Source organism: Leishmania major, chromosome 27 (assembly GCF_000002725.2).
Source record: "Leishmania major strain Friedlin complete genome, chromosome 27".
NCBI classification, from domain to species: Eukaryota; Euglenozoa; class Kinetoplastea; order Trypanosomatida; family Trypanosomatidae; genus Leishmania; species Leishmania major.
The window spans coordinates 682,215-703,567 of NC_007268.2; the positions used below are offsets into that span (position 1 = coordinate 682,215).

At 59.5% G+C, this 21,353-nt stretch overlaps 4 protein-coding genes across 4 annotated transcripts; all 4 read left to right on the forward strand.

The window, feature by feature from the left end:
• Positions 1 to 582: 582 nt before the first annotated feature.
• Positions 583 to 4,461, forward strand: LMJF_27_1660 (conserved hypothetical protein; the record flags this gene model as incomplete). Its single annotated transcript, XM_003721926.1, has 1 exon — positions 583 to 4,461. The coding sequence occupies one exon, from the start codon at positions 583 to 585 to the stop codon at positions 4,459 to 4,461; it is 3,879 nt and encodes a 1,292-aa protein (XP_003721974.1).
• Positions 4,462 to 5,675: 1,214 nt separating this feature from the next.
• Positions 5,676 to 7,067, forward strand: LMJF_27_1670 (putative molybdopterin synthase sulphurylase-like protein; the record flags this gene model as incomplete). Its single annotated transcript, XM_003721927.1, has 1 exon — positions 5,676 to 7,067. The coding sequence occupies one exon, from the start codon at positions 5,676 to 5,678 to the stop codon at positions 7,065 to 7,067; it is 1,392 nt and encodes a 463-aa protein (XP_003721975.1).
• A 4,397-nt stretch (positions 7,068 to 11,464) lies between these two features.
• On the forward strand, positions 11,465 to 13,084 carry LMJF_27_1680 (conserved hypothetical protein; the record flags this gene model as incomplete). The annotated part of the gene is made up of 1 exon (XM_003721928.1): positions 11,465 to 13,084. The coding sequence occupies one exon, from the start codon at positions 11,465 to 11,467 to the stop codon at positions 13,082 to 13,084; it is 1,620 nt and encodes a 539-aa protein (XP_003721976.1).
• Positions 13,085 to 19,464: 6,380 nt separating this feature from the next.
• On the forward strand, positions 19,465 to 21,315 carry LMJF_27_1690 (conserved hypothetical protein; the record flags this gene model as incomplete). Its single annotated transcript, XM_003721929.1, has 1 exon — positions 19,465 to 21,315. The coding sequence occupies one exon, from the start codon at positions 19,465 to 19,467 to the stop codon at positions 21,313 to 21,315; it is 1,851 nt and encodes a 616-aa protein (XP_003721977.1).
• Positions 21,316 to 21,353: the final 38 nt, after the last annotated feature.

Below are 21,353 nucleotides of genomic sequence, written 5' to 3' on the forward strand. Positions count from 1 at the left end.
AAAGCTCTTATCGACGTGCATGAAGGGAAATCACGAGCAGCACAGAAGGCAGAAACTCGGTGAAGGGCAGCAGAGGGCGTCGAACACTCTCTATCAGCTGCAGCACGCACCCGTCGTGAGCCACACGACCGCGTGATCAGCCATGTCTCTCACGTGAAGGCTTGTTTTGAAGAGGTATGGGGATGTCTTCTCTGTTGTCTATGCCGCCGCAGTTCAATCAACGCGCATTGGAGCCTTCGTCGTCCGCGCCTAACCGCTACTGCTGCTGCCGTAGGGTACCCCTTCACCCTCTGCGCTCCATCATGTGTCCGCCTTCTTCTTCCCGACAAGCCACACGCGTACACACGCACACACACAGACACACACACACACACACACACACACACACACACACACACACACACACGTAGTGTGGAGTGTGCGTGCGTGTCACCTCTTCTGTGTGGCCCCCTCTCTTCTCCTTCCCCCCCCCCCACACACACACACGCACTCCCAAGCACCGATAGAGCTGCTCGGTGCTGCAGAAGGGCGTTTGCTTCCTTTTCTCTCCTCGTTTGCCTTGCTGCCACGTTGACGGCACCCATGGCGCATCGCAGTCGGGCCACCGTCGACCCCTCCTCCGATCAGGAGGAACGCGTCGACTTCCTCGACGACGACTGTGGCCGCAACGCGCTGCAGTTGGCAGCACGAGGCAGCACGATCGTTGCCACCCTGCAGCGGCTGGCCGCCCACATCCCGGCTGAGTTTACGGCCCCGAGTAGAACACCGTATGCAAGGCTCATCTTCGACTTCCGCTACTTCAAGCACCAGGATCAGATCGAAACGAACATCGCAGACTCGGCAGAGCTGCTAGTTATGGACAAGGAATTCTACGACACGCACATGGGGCTGCTGGAGAAGTTCATGGCGCTATTTAGAGGCATCTACGGCTACGCAACCGAGCTGAACCGCTACGTGCGCGAGATCCAAGACGGCCAGTACGTGGCCCAGACGCTGGATACGGTGCTAGAGTCCTTGGATGGTCGACAGCTCCTCTGCGAGCTGTATCACCTATACGGTGTGATGCTGCTCCTGATGGACCACAAAATTGGCGGCCTGGTGCGGGAGCGCATCATTGTGAGTTATGTGCGGTACCGAGGCTCTGGGGAGGCGCACACGGTGGAGGTGGCGGAGCTGTGTCGAGCCACTAGTCAGGGTGCAGATGGGGGTGCAGCGATAGCCGGCAGCTCCGTCGAGCGGACGCCGGTGTCACCAAGGGCTGCCGCTGGTAGTGGTACTGGCATCAGCAACTACCCGATCGACTACTTTGAGCGCGTTCCGGTGCAGAAAGGCGTTGTAGCGCGACTGCTGGCCTGTATTCGGTCCGACGACATCTACCGCATGTCCAGCCATTACCCGAACCCAGACCACCGCAGCGCTGCCATGGCACTGCAAGGCGGTATCGCGTTCGTACTCCTCTTCTTCTGCGGCGACGTGCTGGCGCAGCAGCTGCCGGTGATGAAGGAGTTGGTGGAGAAGCACTTTGCCGACAACTGGGTCGTTCACTACTACGGCGGGTACACGGCAGATTTATCTGTTGCCTGGGCAGCGTTTCCAGCAGCGCGCGCGGCGCTGCGGCGCACTCTTGAGTCGCACAGCGTCACCTATCACTTGCAGCGCATGCGTGGCGCGTTGGCACGCAGCACCGAGCGTGTGCAGGCAGTGCTGGAGGAGGGGATGCTGACAGAGAACTATGTCTTGGACAATGTACACGCGTCGCTGTTGCCCATCATCACCGAATCAAACGTGGTGCTGCGCTGGTTTGTGCTCCAAGGGGTGTGCTCCGCCTCAGCGTCATCGCCGCCGGCGTCTCCGGTTTGCGGCGACCCCGATGAAGCGAGTCTGCGCGCCGCCGCTTCTGCTGCTGGGCAGGCGGTGCGCGCCAGCTTTGAGAACGATGAGCTTCTGACGCTCCTGCTGGCAACGGCGCAGCTGGAGCGAGACGTCTACTCGCGCTTCGCGGTAGTGCTGCAGGAGAAGACCGCGCGCTGGGCAGGCGCAAGGCGACAGGCGGTGTCGCGCGTGCAGAAGCTGTCGCACTTCTTCTCGGAGGACAACCTGCTCGACACGTCTGTGCACGACGCAGAGCTAGAGCGGTGGTTTGCCGAAGTCGGTGCTCGTATCACCAACCTGCACATGAAGCGGCAGAGCGCGAAGGCGACACGGCGCAAGTTGCAGCGGCTGGTGGCGGCGTTGGAGAACATACAGGAGTTCGCCCAGGTGAACCAGCAGCTGCAGGTGCTGCAGTACGTCCGGGAGACGTGCGCAGACTTGCACCAGATGCTGCATTACCTGAACGCTGAGCGCCGTGTGCTTGGACGATTCGCCACCGTGACTGACTTCAGCTATGCGTGGGAGCTGCTCTCCGCACGCGGGTACCTCGTCCGCGAGCTGCAGGCCCGCATTCGGCGGCAGCCAGTTGTAGCGGCGCAGATGCAAGCACTCTTCGCGAAGCTCTCGTCGCTGCTTCATCTGCCGTGCATCCGCATCGATGAAGGCGTCGCCGTCACCGCCGCGAGTGCTCTGGGAGTCGACGTGCGGCTCGAGCGGGCGCTGCAGTTCACCTCTACCTTTTACTCTGAGGAAGTGGTTTCGTTTCTGCGAAGCGTTCTACAGGTGATTCCGACCTCCATCTTCGAGGTCCTGAACAAAGTCATGTACCTCCTCACGAATGCGTTGCGGGAGTGCCCAAGCAAGCTGCAGCGCGACGAGTGGAAGCGCTGGAGCCAGCTCGAGACGCGGGAGCAGCTGTGCGCGTGCACGGCCGACATAGCCCGCTACGCAGCCGGGCTGCTGGCAATGGAGGAAACGACGGTCGGTGTCGTGCGCGTCAACCCGCATCAACTCCTGGAAGACGGCATACGCAAGGAGCTCGTTGAGCACATTACGCGCGAGCTGCACGCCGGCATCTGGTTTGACCGGTCCAAGCCGTCCACCGTCGAGGACCTCGACAAGGAGCTGGTGCAGCTGGGGGCCCGGCTGCGTGGTGTGCGGAACTCCTTCGAGTACATCCAGGACTTCGTTAACGTGCACGGGCTTAAAATTTGGATGGAGGAGTTTCAGCGCATTGTCCGCTTCACCCTGCAGATGGAATGCAACGCCTTCTGGCCCAAAAAGGTGTACCCGTGGAGCTCGCCCTATCAATCCGCGAGCATCACGATCCCGCATTTTGCGCCGGCGAACCCGAAGGATGCATATAGCTTCCTCGGTCACCTGGTCCAGCACCTGCTGTACCTGACGGACCCGCGTGAGTCCATCTACTTTCCTGCCTACGGTGCGTGGTTCACGCGGCGCCAGCTGTGTGAGTGCGTGGGGCCGCGCTTGTTTTCCCGCGTCGCCGATGCGGTCGATTGCACCGGGCTAGCCTGCCTCGACGAGCTCCTGAGCTCCATCGCGACCAAGGACATGCAGCTACTGGTGCAACGGCTTGCCGAGTCGGTGGCGTCGCTGGAGTCGGCACAACGCGGCGCTGTGCAGGAGGTCTGGGCGCGGTGTATGCCCACCTCCTCGACTCCTGAGAAAGACGCGTTTTTGAAGGATTATGATCAGCTGGCCTCCATTCTCGAGGCGTCGGCAGCGGCGCAGGAGGTTGGGGTCGTTGCGATGCGCCTTGGTCGCATTGCCTTGATTCGACAGCTAATTGCTCACCAGCTGCGCTCGGACAGCAAACAAGACAGCTCTGCGCTGGTTGCGTGCACGCAGGCAGTCAACACCGCCGTCGTGGCAACCCTGAACAGCCACCTCGCCAAAGACCCGTTCGAAGCGAGGGCTGCCGGCTCCTCGCGATCGTGCGCAGATGTGTCGGAGGGGCTGGTGTGCGGAATGGCGCCGCTGCTGAGCTCTGTCGGCCTCACAGACCCGTTCGCGACGGTGTACGAAGTTGCGGACGGGGGCGGGGGTGGCTCGCCCAGTGGTGACGACACAGCAGGTGAGTTCAGCTTTGGCGCACCTCCGCCTGCGCCAGCCACCGCTGGCAGCGGCGCGGCTCGCCCTGTCGCGGTACCGACGAAGTTGCCACTACCGCTCTTGGTCCTTCCGCTCTGCGTGGTGGTGCTGCTCCACGTGCAGAAGTGCACCTACAGCGCGCGCTTCGACAGCTGCATTCCAGCGGAGAAGGAAGACGACGTGGACCCCACCGTGCTCGCTGTCGGCGTGGCGATCCTACTGCAGCAGTTCCCGCTGGAGGCCACGCGTCTTCTTTTGCAGCTACTGGCACAGGTGGTGCGCGTGTCCATCATCGCCAGGACCCCGACACCGAAAGGGAAGGGCAAGGGGGCGGCGCCGCCGCTGGTGTGCCGCTGCGCCGACGCTCTCATAATGTGGATAGAGGTTCTTCAAGGCTACCTCCCGCGGTACCCGGAAAGGGAGTGGTCGCATGGGGTTCCACCCAGTGTTCCTGATCGCTACGCGCAGGGCGTGTGAAAAGCCGCGGTGGGTCGGGGAGCGGCCACCGAACGTGGTGGATGCACCCTCCGCAGCCCTACGAAGAGTTTGCCCAGGTGCCCTCAGGGCCCTATCCCACATATCGTGTTTCTTCTGCTTCCTCTTCGCGACAGGCGGCTGTCTCCGTGCTCGCCTCCGTTCCTCGCATCACATTACTTTCTTTGCGTGCAGCTATTTTGTCCACCGTGCCCCTGATATGCCAGGCGCCCCCCCCCTCCCTTCCCAACAAGTCAGCAAACATACGCACGCGCAACCACGGATCCACCTTGCCTCTGCTGCACCACGGCTATGCCAAGCAGCAGGGCCAACCAACACCGCTTGGCGCCACCCAGCCCACTGCAATGCCACCACGTACACCGCAGGCTAAGCCCAGAGCGACGCTCGACATCACCGCAACGCCGCGAATGCCAAAAAAAACAGCAGGCGGGTGTGTACACCTGTTGAAATGGTCGACACGATGCGTAGTGAGCCGGCACACACGTGATCACCACGGCCGCACGTCTCTTCGGCACGGCCCCGCAACGACCTGTCCGCCGACACCACGAGTCCGCCACCCCGTACCCCCGATACCATGGTGAAGTGACCCCACATCATCGGGGTTGCATGCAACCAGAAGAAAAGGGGTTTGCCGTAGGACAATACTGTGTACTTGTGTTGGTACGTCTGTTTATGTACGCAGTTTGACCATGGGTTTATCCTGTGGGAGCCGCGACGGTTCTCGCTTCCGCTCGTCTTCGGCCACTAGACGGCGAGCAGGTTCGGAAGAGTCGCTTGGGAAAGCAGGTTCCACCCTCCAACCACCGCTACGGTGTGTGTGTCGGACCACCTCTGTCAGCTGGCAGGTTTTTTTTTTTGCGTGAGTATGGACCCTTTCTCTTCCGCGTCTGCATCGATGCACCCCTCCTCTCTCTCTCTCTCTCTGTGCGCCGGTTGAACGGGATGCAACGCCCTCGGTGACAGGGCAAGGCGTCTGGTGCCCACGGACCCTCACCCCATCCGCTCCCTCACGCTGGAAATCAAAAGAAGCCAGCGCCAAACAAAACAGCCGTAACGAGTTGTCGCGAGGAAGGAGGCCGAGGGGACGCGCACGCGCCTACGCCCGGCCATCACCCACACACACGGACACCCGCGCACAAGTCTCCCTCTTCCCTTTCATCCGTCAGAATTGCTCAGATTTCCTCGCGTGCACCAGGATGAATGCAGAGGCGACGCAAGACACTTTGCCGCACGCCGCGTTCGTTTCTTCGGTGCCGACGCTCACGAAGGAGGATGTAGAGCGCTTTGGCCGGCAGATGCTGGTGGAGGAGATTGGCGCCGCTCACATGGGGCAGATCCGCCAAGCCCATGTCGTGTGCGTCGGCGCCGGCGGGCTGGGCAGCACTATTCTGTTGTATCTTGCAGCGTCCGGGGTCGGGCGGCTCACGATTGTGGACTTTGATGACGTCGAGCTGTCGAACTTGCACCGGCAGGTGATTCACACGACGGCGGCGATCGGCCAGCCAAAGGCGCTGAGTGCGAAGGCGTCGTGCCTGCGGCTATTTCCAGCAGCATGTATCGACGCGGTGGTGGAGGCTCTCAGCCCCGCAAATGCCGAGCGGCTCTTTGCCACGTGCGACGTCGTCGTTGACGGCACAGACAACGTGGCTGCGCGCTACCTCATCAACGATGCCGCGATGCGCTGCGGCAAGCCTCTCGTTAGCGGAAGCGCCATGGGGTGGGAGGGGCAGCTCTCAGTGTACGGCTATCGTGGAGGCCCGTGCTATCGGTGCTTGTTCCCGCAGCCACCCCCTCAGGAAACGGTCGGCAGCTGCAACGACAGCGGCGTGATGGGCCCTCTGCCAGGCATGATCGGCTGCTTGCAGGCGTTGGAGGTGTTGAAGGTGGCGACCGGGGTCGGTGAGACGCTGAATGGTCGCCTGTTTCTCTTCAACGGTCTCCGCTTCTCCTCGCGCGTCGTCAAGTTGCGCGGGCGACAGCCGCACTGTGCGGCCTGCAGCGCTGCAGCGTTGGCAGACGTGACACCACTACCGCAATTAGCCGCGCAGGCGCGCCCCGAGTACGTCCCGTACTCGTGCCCAATCACCTCAGCGTCGAGTCCGCCCGGTACATCGTGCAGCGCCTCGGAGTACGCCGCGCACGCGCGCGGCTCCGCTGCTGCTCAGCGCCGTGTCACGCTCGACGTGCGTGTACGCTTGCAGTACGACATGGCGCACTTGGCGCATTCGGTAAACGTGCCGTACCAGTCGCTGCTGCAGTGGAAGCGCACGGGCACGGTGGTGACGCAGCTGGCGGACGTGTTGGACAAGGCAATGCCACCGCCGTCCAACACACCGGATCGCATGAAAGATGGGTCTGCTGCTGTCTCCCATGGCGACGAAGGGTCACAGGTAGTGGTTTACGTGCTGTGTCGTCGCGGCATCAATTCCTTCAAGGCACTGACCTTGATTCGCGCGGCGCTTGCGGAGGCGGAGGCGAGGGGCGACGAAGCGGCTGTCGCCCAGCTTGGCAGATACGTCTTCCGGAACGTCAGCGGCGGCCTCAACGCCTACCACCGCGAGGTGGACAGCGCCTTCCCCTACTACTGACAGCATGGTCGGTGTTCGCTCGCGACGCGTGTGTGGCCAAGTATGAAGTCAGGGGCGTCTTCCTGTTCAACCAAATGCTCCCTCCTCATAAGCGCACAGCTGCGAGGGTCAAAGCGGGTGGTAATGACGAGCGACATCTGACCCCGGCCTCTTGGCACGCGGCCAACACAGAAGAAAAGCAAGTGCCGATGCGTGTAGAGCTTCAGAGGAGGGAAAGATGGGGAGGCGCAGCGGGAAATATGGTGGGCGTGAGAGCGACTTTCGCTTTAGGCGCTCTAATGTTGCCCTTCCCCCTTCTCCGTGTGGTGAGACCTCGTCTTACCGCATGAAGGTAAGCCACAAGAATCTCGTGCATGGAACGCCGGTTTCGCCCCCACCCCCTACTCATCCCTTCTTTTGCTGTGAAGGATTCGCGCACATGAAGTGGCAGATCGGAGCGCACCCGAGGTCGAGGCAGCGCTGGCAACGCACTTCTTGATGCGACACCAAGTTGATGCCTGTTCTTTCGTCCCGTTCTCCCTTTTTCTTTCACCCAAGCTGGGCTTCACTGGAACCCCTGTCGCGTGTACGGCACGATGACTCGCAACGACACACCCAGCGGCCCATTTCCTTTGATCTGTCTCAACCCACGTCCACCCCTCCCTCGCAGCGGGCGTGTACGCTGTGGCTGTCTCAGCCATTGCGCAGGATAGCCAACACCCGGCTCCGCAACGAACTTGTCTCCAGTGACAATCCACTACCACCTCTTCCCATCTCCCAAACTGCATTCTTTTCCTGCGGACCCACGGTGCCGCTCTTACGCTTAGAGCGCGTCGGCCGGCGCCTCTGCTGGAGCGCGTGGCGCTTGACTCCCTCACCTCCCCCCGCCTCCTCTGCGTCCTTCTCGAGAGTGCTTCGATTCTGTTTTCTTTATCATGCGCTTGGATGCGAAGTCCACTGCCATCTGATATGGCTTTCATCCCACTTCTCTCTGCTTGATGTGCACTCGAGCGCGCGTGCCACGTCTTGTCGCGCACTTGCGTTTTGGATCCTCTCTGTGTAGCTTTCACGGGCTGCTTCCTTGACGAGTGCTGGCCTGAATTTCTTCTGGGTTTCTTTTCTTCGGGGAGGGGGCATGAGACTCGCACGATCATGGTGCAGAGCAGAGTCTCGGCCGCTATCGCTCTATGGGGATGCGGTCTAGGCGGACGGTGTTGCTTGATGTGAGCCTGCTGGCGGCGTGGAGCAGTGGCACATGGGCGCGCTTCGCCACACTCAGGCGAGACGGCGAAGCTGCACCTTGTTTGGGACACCGAGCATTACGTCGCCGCGGGGAGTTCGATGCGTCGATACCGCAAGTCACGTCGGGTACGTTGGCGCCAATGCGTCATTCATACACTTGTGATGGCAGCACAGCAGCCGAAGCACGAGAAGCATCGGGTTCAGGGGACGTGGCGCGAGGGCGTGCCGGCCTCCGGCAGTGGCTTCTTCCTCAATCCAGCTGGGCAAGTTAACGTCCACGGATGGACCATGGCGTGTGTGCTTCTATACTGCCACCAGCTTTTCGCTGCCGTGGGGTGGCCTTAGTGGGAACGTCTGCGATTTCAGACGATGACCCGGGCCGTGGAGCGGTGCAAGCTGCCACATTGCACTAGAATGGACGCCCCTCCGTGTAAGAAGCTGCGAGCCCGTCGGTTTTGACGCGCACCGTACGCAGACAGGGGGGAGGCGATGGCGATAACCTGTCAATAATGTGTCTTGTCGGCTCCATGTCGCAAGCATCTCCAGTGGGGCACCGCCAACGCGCCGTTGGAGATGCTCCCTGCGACGCCGTTGTCGTCGCGGGACATCGTCGGTATTTCACTTTCTTCGTTGACAGCCACCGAAGACGACAGCAGATACGCTACAGATGGCGTACCCAGCACTGCAGCCGTGGAGGCGTCGGGGCGCTTAGCTCAGTGCTACCGGGAACACAAGTCGAGAAGCCCGTGCAACGGTGCACGTCTGTGGCACTGATCATCTCGCGGGGTGGCCTCGTTGTCGCATCTGCATCGCAGCAGCTGACAGCGACGTACGTGACTCGGCCGCCCATTCAAAAACGAACTGCGCCACATCGAGCGCAGATACTGTGAAGTCTCCTCACAGCCTGCACAATCGGCCCAGACTCGACGCGCTCGCCGTCTACGAGCCAAGATCCAGGAGGAGCTCATCGGACGTCGGCCGACTAGGGAGCTATGGCATCCGCGGAACTCTCGCGATTGCGTGCGTCGACACTGATGCGCTCCTTGGCACTCGAGTCGATTCAAGTGATAGACACAGTCTGCAACGTAAAAAGGGATTGCGGTGGACGATTATGCGTCGTGACTAGCGTGCATCGCTACCAACTGTCCCTGTTCTGCTACTCGTGCAGAGGTGGTCCGGATGAGCGTAGTGGGGGTGCGCCTAGCGGACCCCTCCAGCGAGGGCGAACCCGGAGCTGGTCTAATGTCTTCGGAGGCGGTGCGGCAAGCCAGCTGGACATCAACGTTAGAGTAGGCGAATGGTGAGGAAGTGGTGTCGCTGCCTCTCATCAACGAAACCGGACTCACTCACGTCGCCCGGTGTTGCCTTGGCGCGACGACCACTTTGCAAACTGGCACCGCCTTTCGTCGCACTGCTGTTCAGCCCTCCGTGGTCAACGCAGAGTCGGCGGCACCACAGCGCGCCTTTTCGGCTACGTCTTCTTTCCTGTTTTGGGCGTGTGTCTGTGGCGGGTCAGCTGATGCCGCTGTTGTGGCAGCAAGTCATGCACCTGTCGACTGGCATGTGCGCTGAACCTGCTCTCTCTCTCTCTCTGAAGCGATGTGCATGCCCTGCGCGGCAGCTATCCGTCTTTCCCGCATAACCCCCCCCCCCCGGGTCCTGCCGTCATTGCCTCCTCTGCGTGCCGCGCGCTCGCCGTCGACGGCGGCATTGCTGCAGCTACCTACGCCAGTGGCCGGCAACGCTGCCACGACCACGACAGGTGGTTCCCACACCGAGAGCAGTGCGGCTGAGGATGTAACAATGCGCGGCAGCGGCTTTGTGGAGCCGGGGGACCACTGCAACGGCCGAGCGCAGCCCATCTGGTGGACTTAGTTCTCCAGACGTGGCACTCAGCGAAGCCATCACGGTGACGGCTGCTTTCGCGAAGGCGGCGGCGACGTGGAAACGCCCATGGCTCCGCCCCTTTCTCCCATCCTGGGGAGTCGTTTTCCTATCCGGGGACGCCAAAGGGCCTACTGTGATCATACGCGCCAGCGACACAGGCAGGCCGGGGGGAACCGGACCAAAAGCTGACCGACCGCGGTAGGACACGGCTGCTGTGGGTGCCTTGCCAATTCATGCCCTGCTCCTTTCGCGTAGACCCCGACACACAGGAGTACATCTGGCCCATAATGTGCCATCAGTGGGCAGACGTGCACCTACTCCGCCCCGAACGTCGTTCCTCAAAGTGAAGACTTGTCCTGGTTTTTGGCGAAGCAGGCAGGCGCAGGATGTTTGGGGTTCATGTGCTACTCGCTCCCCACTCACCCCCCCCCACTCAGCCTCTGCCCCTCGCACGTCTCCCCATCTCTCGTCTCTCGCTATGTGTATTGCACTGCAGTGCCTCTTTGCCCCTCTGTTTCTGCGTCCCCTCCTCGCGTTAGCTCGAGCCGAGTTTCAAACTGAGCAAACCTCCCAGCACAACCTCATAGTGACACGCACACACAGAGGGCGCTTGCTGCTGGCTGACAGTCAGAGGGAGAAGGGTCCTTCTGCCAGCAGCACCAAGCATGACCGTGTGATCGTGTATGTTGTTATTCTCTTGTGCTCTTATCGAAGCCCTCAAGAAGGGGGAAGGCGACTCGTGCGCGCGGCCCCTTAGCCTTCCTCCGACGTGAAGAGGCGACGGAATATGCGTACACGTGCGAAAACGATGCCCAACTGTCGAGGCTCACATGTCTCTCCACATGCTCCGCTCCTGCCCTGCCCTCCCCCACACCGACCGCCCAACCGACTCACACTCACGTTGACTGACGAGAACAACAGCCAACCCCCTCCCCTCCCACACACACCACATCACAAAAAAAGGAAAATTAACGTGAGCGAAGACATTACCGCGTTCCCGCGCGTGTCGACTGTCGCGCTCTTTGTAGTTGCCGACGTTCGTTGCGTGCGCGCGCGTAGTTTCCTTTTCGTAGACGGTATTCCCCTCCCTCTCCGTACCCCTCTCCCCCTTCCTTTGTAGCTGTCCTTCCGCTCAGGTCCCCGCTGTCCCTGCGCACACAGAGAGCGAGCGGAACCTTAGTCGACCACGCGCGCAGCCGTAGCGCGGGTACTTTCTTGCTGCCAACGAGGCAGTGCGCCCTCCTAGAAGTCCATCGGTGTGTCTGTTCGTTGCTTTCCAACTCACGACCATGTCGCGTCCGTACGGAAAGAAAGGGTACGCCTTTCACAACCGCAGCGGCCCCGGCAGTGGCGGTGGCGGCGTCGGCATTCTTGGGAATGGCAACAACAATGGCAGTCGTGGTGGCGGTCGCGCCGGCGGTGGTGGCGGTGGTGGTCGTTTCAACAACCACCACCACGGCGGCGGCAATCGCAACAACAGCCATAGCGACGCTAACAACAGCGGCAGCAGCGGCGGCGCGGACGTGATGAAGGTGCTCCTCTCTCTTCTCTTCGAGAAGTCGTACAGCCAGATCTTCAACGAGGCAAACGGCCTGCTGAACTTGTCCAACACCCGCGCCAGCCCCGACCTCGAGCCGGTGCAGAAGCGTGTGGACTACAACAGCGTCGCGTTCTGTAAGGTGCTGGCGGAGGTGCTTCGAGAGAAGTTCGCCGACCGCATCCGTGTGTTGCAGCTGGACGACAACAGCATCCGTCAGTTGAAGGTGTTCCTCACCGCGCTGGCAGATGCTGACATTCACCGCGGCATCACGGCAATCTCTGCCCGCAACAACAGCATCAACGACCTCTCCTTCGTCAGCGGGCTGAAGCGCTATGACGGCCTCAACGAGCTTCTCCTTATCGGCAACCCCGTCACAAACCAGAAGGACTACTCCACTCGCCTCAGCCGCGACCTGCCACGACTGAGTATGATCGACGGCGTCGCCGTGGACCGTGCTCTACTGCGCCTGCCCAACCCGGTCAACTCAGCCCCGCCGTCGCAGCAGCAGCTCAGCGTCCTGCACTACCTTGAGCAAACTATGTTTCAGTCCATGGCCTCACGCAACTACGACGCCATCACCTACCTGTACGGCTCTCAGTTCTCGGCACTGTCCATCAGCCGTGGCCCGGAGCCGCTGCCCCAGCGCGTGCCCGTGAGCGCGGTGCTCAACACCGGCGACCTGGAGAAGCAGCTGCGCAACCAGATGCAGGCCGACGTCTCCAAGCTGCGCTCAAGCCAAGACTTTCGCAACCTTGCCACGGACAGTGCGGGGTCGATGCGGAACATCGCCAAGGGCCCGCAGGAGATCGTCTCGAAGCTGCGGAGCATGTGCGGCGGCGACAAATCCATTGCAGTGGAGATCGAGTTCAACCCGAACTTTAACATGGTGATGATGGACCAAAGCTACCACATGCGCGTGCCCGTATGCATAGTAACGGTGCACGGCAAGATGCGCTATCTCTGGAACCCGATCCGGCCGGAGACGCAGCAGCCCACCTTCCCTGCCGGCAAGGCACCCATGATCTCCACGTTTTTCGACCGCACCCTGACCTTGACGTGGGACGGCAACACGAACGCATGGTCGATCGCGAACGACATGGTGCTGATGCGCCCAGACCGCGCTGTCGTGCATGACGACGGCACCCCGAGCAGCCCGCTCTTCTTCGCTAACACCCCGTCGCGCATTGAGCAGATGCGCCGGCGCCTGATGCCCGGCATCACTGCCGATGTCATGGCTGTCATCGTCAACGCGACCAGCTCGGACGAGGAGGTGAAGCAGTCCATCATGCAGCTGCTCATGCTCCCTCAAGATCAGCTGCACGCCGTGGCGAGCGATCCAGAGGCCGCGAAGCGTGCACTGGCGATGTAGGACTATGACACCGAGTCGCATGTGTGCGTGATGACCCCACATCTCTCAAAGAAGCGAAAGGGGAGAGATGACAAAGAAGGGCTGAGGAAGGAGAGGATCAATGAAGCGCAAGGAACAGCAGTGCTGTGTGTGTGTGTGTGTGTGTGTGTGTGTGTGTGTGTGTGTGTGTGTGTGTTTTCTGCCTTGGCGTCATTTTCATGACTGCTGCGTGTCTTCTTCCTGTCGCCAGCGACAAGTTAGATGCTTGGCCCTCCAACCTCCCCCCTCTCCTTTTTTCGTGTTTTTAGGCTCTGGTTGTTTGCGCATGCTCCGCTGCATGTACACGTTTTGTGTGGGAGCGTCTGTGTGTCGACGTCGCTGTGTACTCATGTGTAAGTTGAGCATGGGCCAGCCGTTTGGTTGGCAAGCTCTCTCTCGGTCTCTCCCTCTTTTCCTCCGTTCATCTCGCTGTTCAATGCTCGCCTGTGTGTGCGTGTGCGTACGTGTGCGGGTGTTTAAAAACACAGAAACAATGCAGCGACAGTATAAGTTATAAAGGAAACCAAAAAGAAGGAGACCACCCTGATTCTGCGGAGAAGCCACCGTTATTATGACCCCCGCCGACCACGCATCCCCTGCACGCTGATTGTGTGTGTGTGTGCGCGCGCGCATCTGTATTTGTTGTGCTTGTGATGCGTCGCTTGTTTTGTTCTTCTTTCCCTCCCTTTTCTGTATGTGTGTGTGTGCTTGTACCCCACTGTGCCTGTCCGCCATCTTCTAAAGGCGAACAAGACAGCTAAGAACAGAAAACAACAAAGAAAAGAATGCAGACGACGACGAGGGGCAACTCGAGCTGTTTCTACTGACGAGTCCCTGCACGCATGAAGGCTGTGAGAGGGGAGACCCCACGGACGACAGACGGGGAGAAGACGGGGGAGTGTGTGGACGGAGAGAGAGGGCGTGAGCACAACAACGAAAACGACTGCAGCGCATGCGCGACGGAGACACTCAAACTATTTCGCGCGTCACCGTCTCCGCGTCTCTCTCTCTCTCTGAGTTGATGGTCCCTGTACTGCTCTTCGACTCGAGCCCTCCTGTCACCTCAGCTGCTCGCCTGTGCGGTAAGTGCGCGCACCTGTTGCCTGTTTGTTTGCGTGCTCGTGTAAATGCACGGCGCACGGCGCGCGATTCTGCAGCGCAGTGCACCCTTCCCCTCCCCGCTCTTCCTTTGGCTGCTGCACCGTCTTCCTCAACCGTTTGGGCGGAGAGGGTCGTTGCGGATGTCGGTGCATATGGTGCTGTGAGTGTATGTGTGCGTTGAGCCCCTTTCTCTCTCAAGCAGTGTTCGGAGTATCTGAGCGTGTGTGTGCGTGCGTGCAGACGATCAGTGGCAACGGCTACTGTTGCCCGCCCCCTTGCCAAGCACGAAGCGGCGAACAGCGGAGCGGAAAAAGAGTCGCGGCGCCGCGAAGCCTTCGTCCTGCGATTGTTGTTTTTACGAAGAGAGCGTGACGAATTAGGAGACGAGGGAACGAGCCGAGCGCGGTGATGGAGAAAGAGAAGCGAGCGAGCGTCGTGTAGAGAAGGTGGAGGGTGGGGAGGAAGCGATGCACATTCCAGAGATGTGCTCACGTGAAGGAAAGGGGAAGGGGGGACGAAAACACAGCAAGAGAGGCGTTACCTCAACGCAAGAAAAAATGCGAACAAAACGTTTAACATAAGAAGTCACCCCCACCCCCTCCTCCTCCTCCTCTCGAGCCACTGCATACAAGCGGACATACACAAGACCGCTGGATCACCTTGCAAGCGTATGTGTGTATGTGTGTGGTGAATTCTGGCCTCCCTACCTCTCGCAACAGGTGCGTTTTTCATCCGTTTGCGCTCCCCGGCACTGTCATCTGCGCCCACCAGCCTCGCTCTCTCTCCCTCTCGTGGTGTATGTGAGTGTGTCTTCGCAGGTAGAATGGCTCTTGTTTGCGTCCAGTGCATCCACTTCCCGTTTCATGTTCGCCGTGTGCTCGTCGAGCGCGACTCTGCCTGCCCCGCTCATTTCCGCAACAGTCTTCCTTCCCTTATTTTTCCGTTTCCTCCGCCGCCGCCATGGTGTACGCGATCGAATATGTGAGAATGGACACGTGTTGGCGTGCCAGCAAGGAGACCAGATAAGCGGAATGGTGCAGTGAGCGTAGCAACAAGTACCACGTCGGGAGTGCGTGTCGTTTTTTTTGTGTGTGCGTGTGTTTCTGCTGGCGCTTGCTTGGGTCATTGGTGAGACAGAGAGGGTGAGTGAGACTGAGGAGCTGACGATAGCGAGTAGCGAGATGCACAATATCTATTTTTTCTTTCATGTTGCGAATATGTCGATGTCACCGTACCAATGGCGCTGCCACCCAATTCCTCTTTCCACAGGCCCCGCCTTAGAACACAGGACGCAGCTGTGCTGCTCATCTTTGTTTTTCGTTGCAAGCAGTTCCAGTCGCCGTCGTTGCACGCCTTTCCGTGCCAACACCCTTTTTCTTCCTGCTCGACTCGTCTTGCGGTGTTGTCACCCAAAGTGGCTGCACCGCTGCTCCACGCCGCAGCAGCTACCATTGAAAAAAAAGAGGGTGGAACACCGACTGGTGCGTTGCGTGTCGTTTTTGTTTTGTTTTGTTTTGTTGCTCGCTTGATTGTGCTATCCGCTACTCGCTTCCTGTGCTCTTTCCAGGTGATCCCCCTCATCCGTCCTTCTCTTCTGCAAAGTTCCCCCACACACACGCAAATATATATATATATATATATATGTATATATATATAGCTGATGTGCGCGTGCGTGTGCGCACATCGATGAGAACATCAAGGGGAGCAACGTGGTGGATACGTGGTGCATCGCACGATTCCAAATGCCGGGGCGGAGATGGGGAGGCGCAGGCACAGCAAGCAGCGGAGATAAAAGCACAGGGGCAGACAGTCGGCAACGCGTACACTCACAGAGACCCTCAACGCAAGGCCCCTTTTTTCTCTCCCTGCTGGTGCTCTCCCTGTGCGCGGAATGAGCGACATGCCTACCTCTGCGCATGCTTGCGTTCTAGCGTAGCACGGCGGTGACTAGCGGGAAGGTGTTGTCTCCTCTTCTGTCGCTGCTCTCGTCTTCACTCCCCCGCTGCCGCCCGCCTCCGTGCCCTCCTCCTCCGTTTTCCTCGCGGCTGTCTTGTTCGTATCTCTCTCTCGCATCTTTTTCTCGTGCGCGCGTGTGCGTTCGTGTGTAGGTGAGCGTGTGTGCCTTCCCGTTGGCACAACACGCCCCCTCCCCTTCTTTGGGTGCTTCGGTGCACTCGGTTTCCCTCCTTCACCGTTTTCCTTTGCTTCAAGAGATGTGTGTCCTGCCTCAACATGTCGTGTTAGGCTGGAGGAGGGGTGGAGAACACATGCACACGCACAAGAGCAGAAGAAACGGCGAGATCAACAACCACTCACGCACGCCCTCGCTCTCGCTCCCTCCCTCGCAGCCGCCCCGTCGCTCTCGCTTCATGTCAGCACATAACCAAAGTGCCAGGGCGTTCATTCGTTCACAGTCTCACCGACACACATAGCCGACCCTCTCCACCCACGAACACCTCGTTGCAACCGGGCTCACATGCACACGTGCCCGAACAGTCTCTCATGATGCCCTCTTCCTCTCCTCTCCTCTCCTCTCCCTCACACCTTTTTCTTCACCACCCAACGGTTGCTCCATGCGCGCTCTCTCCATGTGTGTTTCGTTCCTCAGCTGCCTCTGGTTGCTCCCGCGTGACGGTGGGTCACATGCCCTCTCCTTCATCTCTCATGGCGTCATGAGCAGATGGTGTTCTTGCCGCCGACCACGCAGCATTCAATGTAAGCTCAGTCCTCCGCGCATATTCACGCATCGGCAAGCGCGCCGCATGTGCCAGAACCTTTATTTCATTTTATTTTCGTGTTTTTGTTTCCTGTTGCGGCGCCTACCGCGGACGACGGGTACGCGGTGGAGCAGGTGCGAGCACTACTCCTCGCCGCTGCCAGCCCAAGTCGCGTGATGGGTACTTGTCCATTTCTTTCGTCGTCTCTTGCGTGTTGCTCTCCCGTAGCCCTGAGGTCATCACCCTCAACACACAGAATGCACCACATGAATGTAAGGCAGCCCACATACAGAGTAACGCCATCACCTCTCATCCCCACCCGTCTTTCTCTGTGCCCGCTTCTGTGCCCGCTCCGTGTGTGTGCGCGCGCTTGCAAGGCATCCTCCCTCAGTTTCTCTCTTTTTTTCGCCTCGTTCCTCCCCCACCTTCACAAAGCACTGGATCGGTAGCGTTTGCGTGAGCGTATGAGGTTGCCTCCACGTCATCGCACTCTGTGCGTCTCCCCAGCAACCTCACTCTGTTCTCCCTCTCTGCTCTCTGTGCTTGTAGTCCACCACTATGACCGACATGCACGTCCCTCTTACGCCAACTACGCGATTTGGCGCATCGACGTGCGCTGCATGTCCTCTGGTCTCCTTCTATCCCCCTACCTCCTCTCGCACGCCATTATAACGTGTGTGTGTGTGTGTGTGTGTGTGTGTGTGTGTGACGATACGCGAATGAGCATCGTGCGTTGCCTTCGCAGCTTCCGTGCTGTCTGTTGTCGACCGTATATATATACATATATATGTGCTGCTCTCTTCGTCCGCTCCTTAGTCGGTCAATATTTCGACAGTCCGCACGTGCGATACCTGCATGTCCATGTGCGGCAACGCTTCTTCTTAACCCTTTCGCGCTGGCCGAAGTCCATCTGGTCAGCGCTCTCTCACTCTCACTCTCACTCTCTCCTCTGTCGCCTGCGCAGTTGCGCCATCGTGGCACTTGTCAACAGCAGACATGATTGTGGATTTCTTGCATGCGTGTTGAAGCGAGATACGAGGAGATGGGGAAGGGGCTTCCCACCTTCCTCTGTGCTATTTCTCCCTCTCGCGGTGTGTCTGCTCCCCACTCTTCGCCTGGACGTAGTAGCGCCTGTTTCTCTCAGTCCCTCTGTGTGCGTGTGTGTGGGGGGGGGGGGGGGCGGAGACTGACTCGAACACACACACAGCGCCTCTCCGTCATCACGAGACAGAGTGAGAGAGTGAGAGAGAGAGAGAGCAGGAAAGATAATTTCACGCATGAAGGGGGGAGAGCAAGTGTCGCGCAGCTCTTGATGGTGTCTGTTGTTCTACAGTCCTCCTTCTCCCTTCCCATCGTGGGTTCTTTATTTTTTCTACGCCCTAACACGTATGTGTGTGTGCGCGCGCCTGTACATCAGGAACCGTTTGTCTGCTGCGCGGCTGCTGCTCAGTTCTCTTTTGCATCCCGTTGACTGGGGAGCAGTGCGACACGGTTTGGAAGGCGGAGGCGGACACGGAATGAATAGAGGATAGCGCGCACTGGTGTCCTTGTACAACTTGGTGCAGCTTACAAACACGGTCACCGCGCAGTCTCTCTTGATGTGTCGCTCGCTCTGTCCACTATTCGGTTCTTCTCTCCATCTACCTCCGCCCCCTGTGACAATTTGCTGCGTGTCGGGTTGATTGTATGGCCTCGCCTCGTCGTGAACAGCGTACTACTCAACAACATGGCATTGCAGAGCTCCCACCCTCATCCCTCTCTCTATTTCCTCGTGTCACCCCCCAGCTCGACTCTACACGCGCACAGAGGGGCGGAGAACAGACTGTCTGTTTCTGCGTCTGTGATCCTCCGTTGTGTGTTGTGTACTCATCCTGGATCAGTGTTCGCTGTCGTTTCCGTTTTCGTTCTGAATCTCCTCATCTCTCATTGGTCTGGATGCATTTAAATGAGCGAGTGTCGTTGCAGGCGCAGTCCAACTGCAGGATGTGGTGTGTGTGTGTGTGTGTGTGTGTTTGTGTGTGTGTGTGTGTGGTCCATGTGAAAACAAACAGAAAATTTTTCACGCAGGCAGGCACCAAAAAAAAGCAAAAGGGATACACAGCACTGCAGCGCCAAACGCGGGCGGCACGCCATCCCTGTCTGTGTATGTGTATGTGTATGTGTGTGTGTGTGTGTGTGTGTGTGTGTGCATGTGTGTGTGTCTGTGTGTGCATACGCTGTGGTTGCGCTGCACTTTCCTCGCCTTCGTCGTGCCCGTCATGTCTTGCCGCATCCTCTGCATCGTTACTCTGTCGACCCACCCCCCGTACTCCGTTCTGTTCTCTCTCTCTCTCTGTGTGTGTGTGGTGTAACTGCCCGCGTTTCCTTTGGCGGCCACGCACTTTCTCGTGACGGAAGGAAGTACGATGTGGAGCGCTGGCCCTCCCCTTCACCCAGACCTTCCTCTTTTTTTTCCCCCGCTCTCTGGCCAGTGATTCAGAGGCAGTGCCATCCTTGGTTTGCCCCTGCCCTCACTCGTCGTCGCGACGCTGCGCCACGCGAAGAATGCCTCGCCCCTATAAGAAAAGCAAAGGTGACGTGGGGACAGCCAAGTACAGCAGGCCATGCAAGTTCTTCCTACGCGGCAGCTGTTCCAATCAGCGCTGCCCCTACCTACACGTCCGAAACCAGACGGTGAAACGGTCAGTCAGCCATAAGGAGGTTGCTGCCCAGCAGGGGAACGGCACTGTGAAGGTGATGTCGACGATGCTGAAGCTGTTTTTCGAGAAGCAGACGCAGCTCATCTACAACGCGGAGACTGGAATGCTGAATCTGTCACAGCTCACGTCCTTTGACGACTTGTCCACTGTCGCCTCCAGCATCGACTTTAATACGCGCACTTTTTGCGTCGCGCTGTGCACGTGCATTCGCGAGCTGGTCTCGCCGCCGCCGACGATTCTGCAGCTCGACCACAATGACGTGAAAGGCTTTCACAACCTCGGCAAGGCCCTCGAGGAGGCGGGCCTTCATGCCTCTCTGCGTGCCCTGTCACTCGCGCACAACAAGATCACGTCCACCGACATTGCACAGGCGCTGAGGCACTTTGCAAACCTGGCAGAGCTGAACCTCGTCGGCAACCCCGTCACGGAGAGCACCGACTACAAACTGAAGTTCAAAAAACACTTGCCGTGGCTACAGGGTCTCGATGGGGTGAGTATGGCGGCCCCGCCGCTGGAGCTGCCGTGGCCGCGATTCTTTGACCCCAAGCACGCGCCAATCGATGTGATGAACGCCGATCACGACCTCTCCTCCAGCGTGCGCGTATACGACAGCAGGCAGAAAGCCCTGTTGAACTTCATTGAGTCGGCGGTGCTCAGGCCGCTCGAGATGGAGCCGGCCTCAGGTCTGCTGACCGGCGTGGATGCCGTGTCGGACGTCTACGCGCTCAACGCTACCTTTACCTTTAGCTTGGTGTCCAATGCGGCCGCTGTATCGACGCCAAGTCGAACGGCTGGCGGCGGCGCCTCCACAGCGCAGCGCGATGTGGTCCGCGAAATCGTGGGCTTCCGCATGCGCCAGACGGAGAGCAACCACAATGTGCTCCTCGGCCTCAAGTCAACGACTGTAGCAATCGGCCGAACAAGCGTGTGCGCCAAGCTAGAGCACGTGCTGTATCCGAAGAACTTTGTTGTGAGTCACTACATCCACGACAGTCCGGATGTGGCGGTGTTGGACAACAAAGGGTTCGGCCCCAGCGCCGTTGTAGGCATGAAGCAGCCGCTCTCTGTCATTACCCTGCATGGCGTGATGCTGTGGCGCTATCGCACCTCCGGGTCGGACGCCGACGTGCAGCACAACACCCTCGTGCGCGATGCCATCGTCATCAAGCGCAACTTCTCGCGCGTGATCACGGTGTCGTCGACGGATCCGGGCCGCTGGTATATCGTGAATGACATGGTCACTCTCTACCCCTTCTGCGGCGGCAGCGGCGACGACGACGAGTTGGAGGCGTCGAACGCTGCGAGCGGCGGCGCAGGCGTGAGCACCGCTCCCTCGACGCCAGAGAACATTCTCTTCCGTGATGTGCATCCGTATGACGTGCTCTTTAGCCCTGCCACGGACCCGAAGCGGGCGGTGCGGATTGCGCGTCGGTACCGCGTGCCCGCCCCCATCGTGGCCATTTTGTGCTCATTTGTGCACTCCGACAGGGAGTTGGGCGTCATCTTGATGGACTTGACGGACATTCCGTTGGAAGTGTACGAACAGTGCGCCACGGTCTTCGAGATGGACCCGCTCGCGAGCATTTTTCTGTGCCGCATTGGCAACCGTTTTAGCATGGAACCGGCGGAGGGGGTCGCGCTGCTGCGAAGGTGCGGCCTGGACTGGTCTGCCATTGTGCAGGCGATCGGCCGGTGAGCCGGATGCGAAAAAGCAGGTAAAAGAAAGGCGTCGGT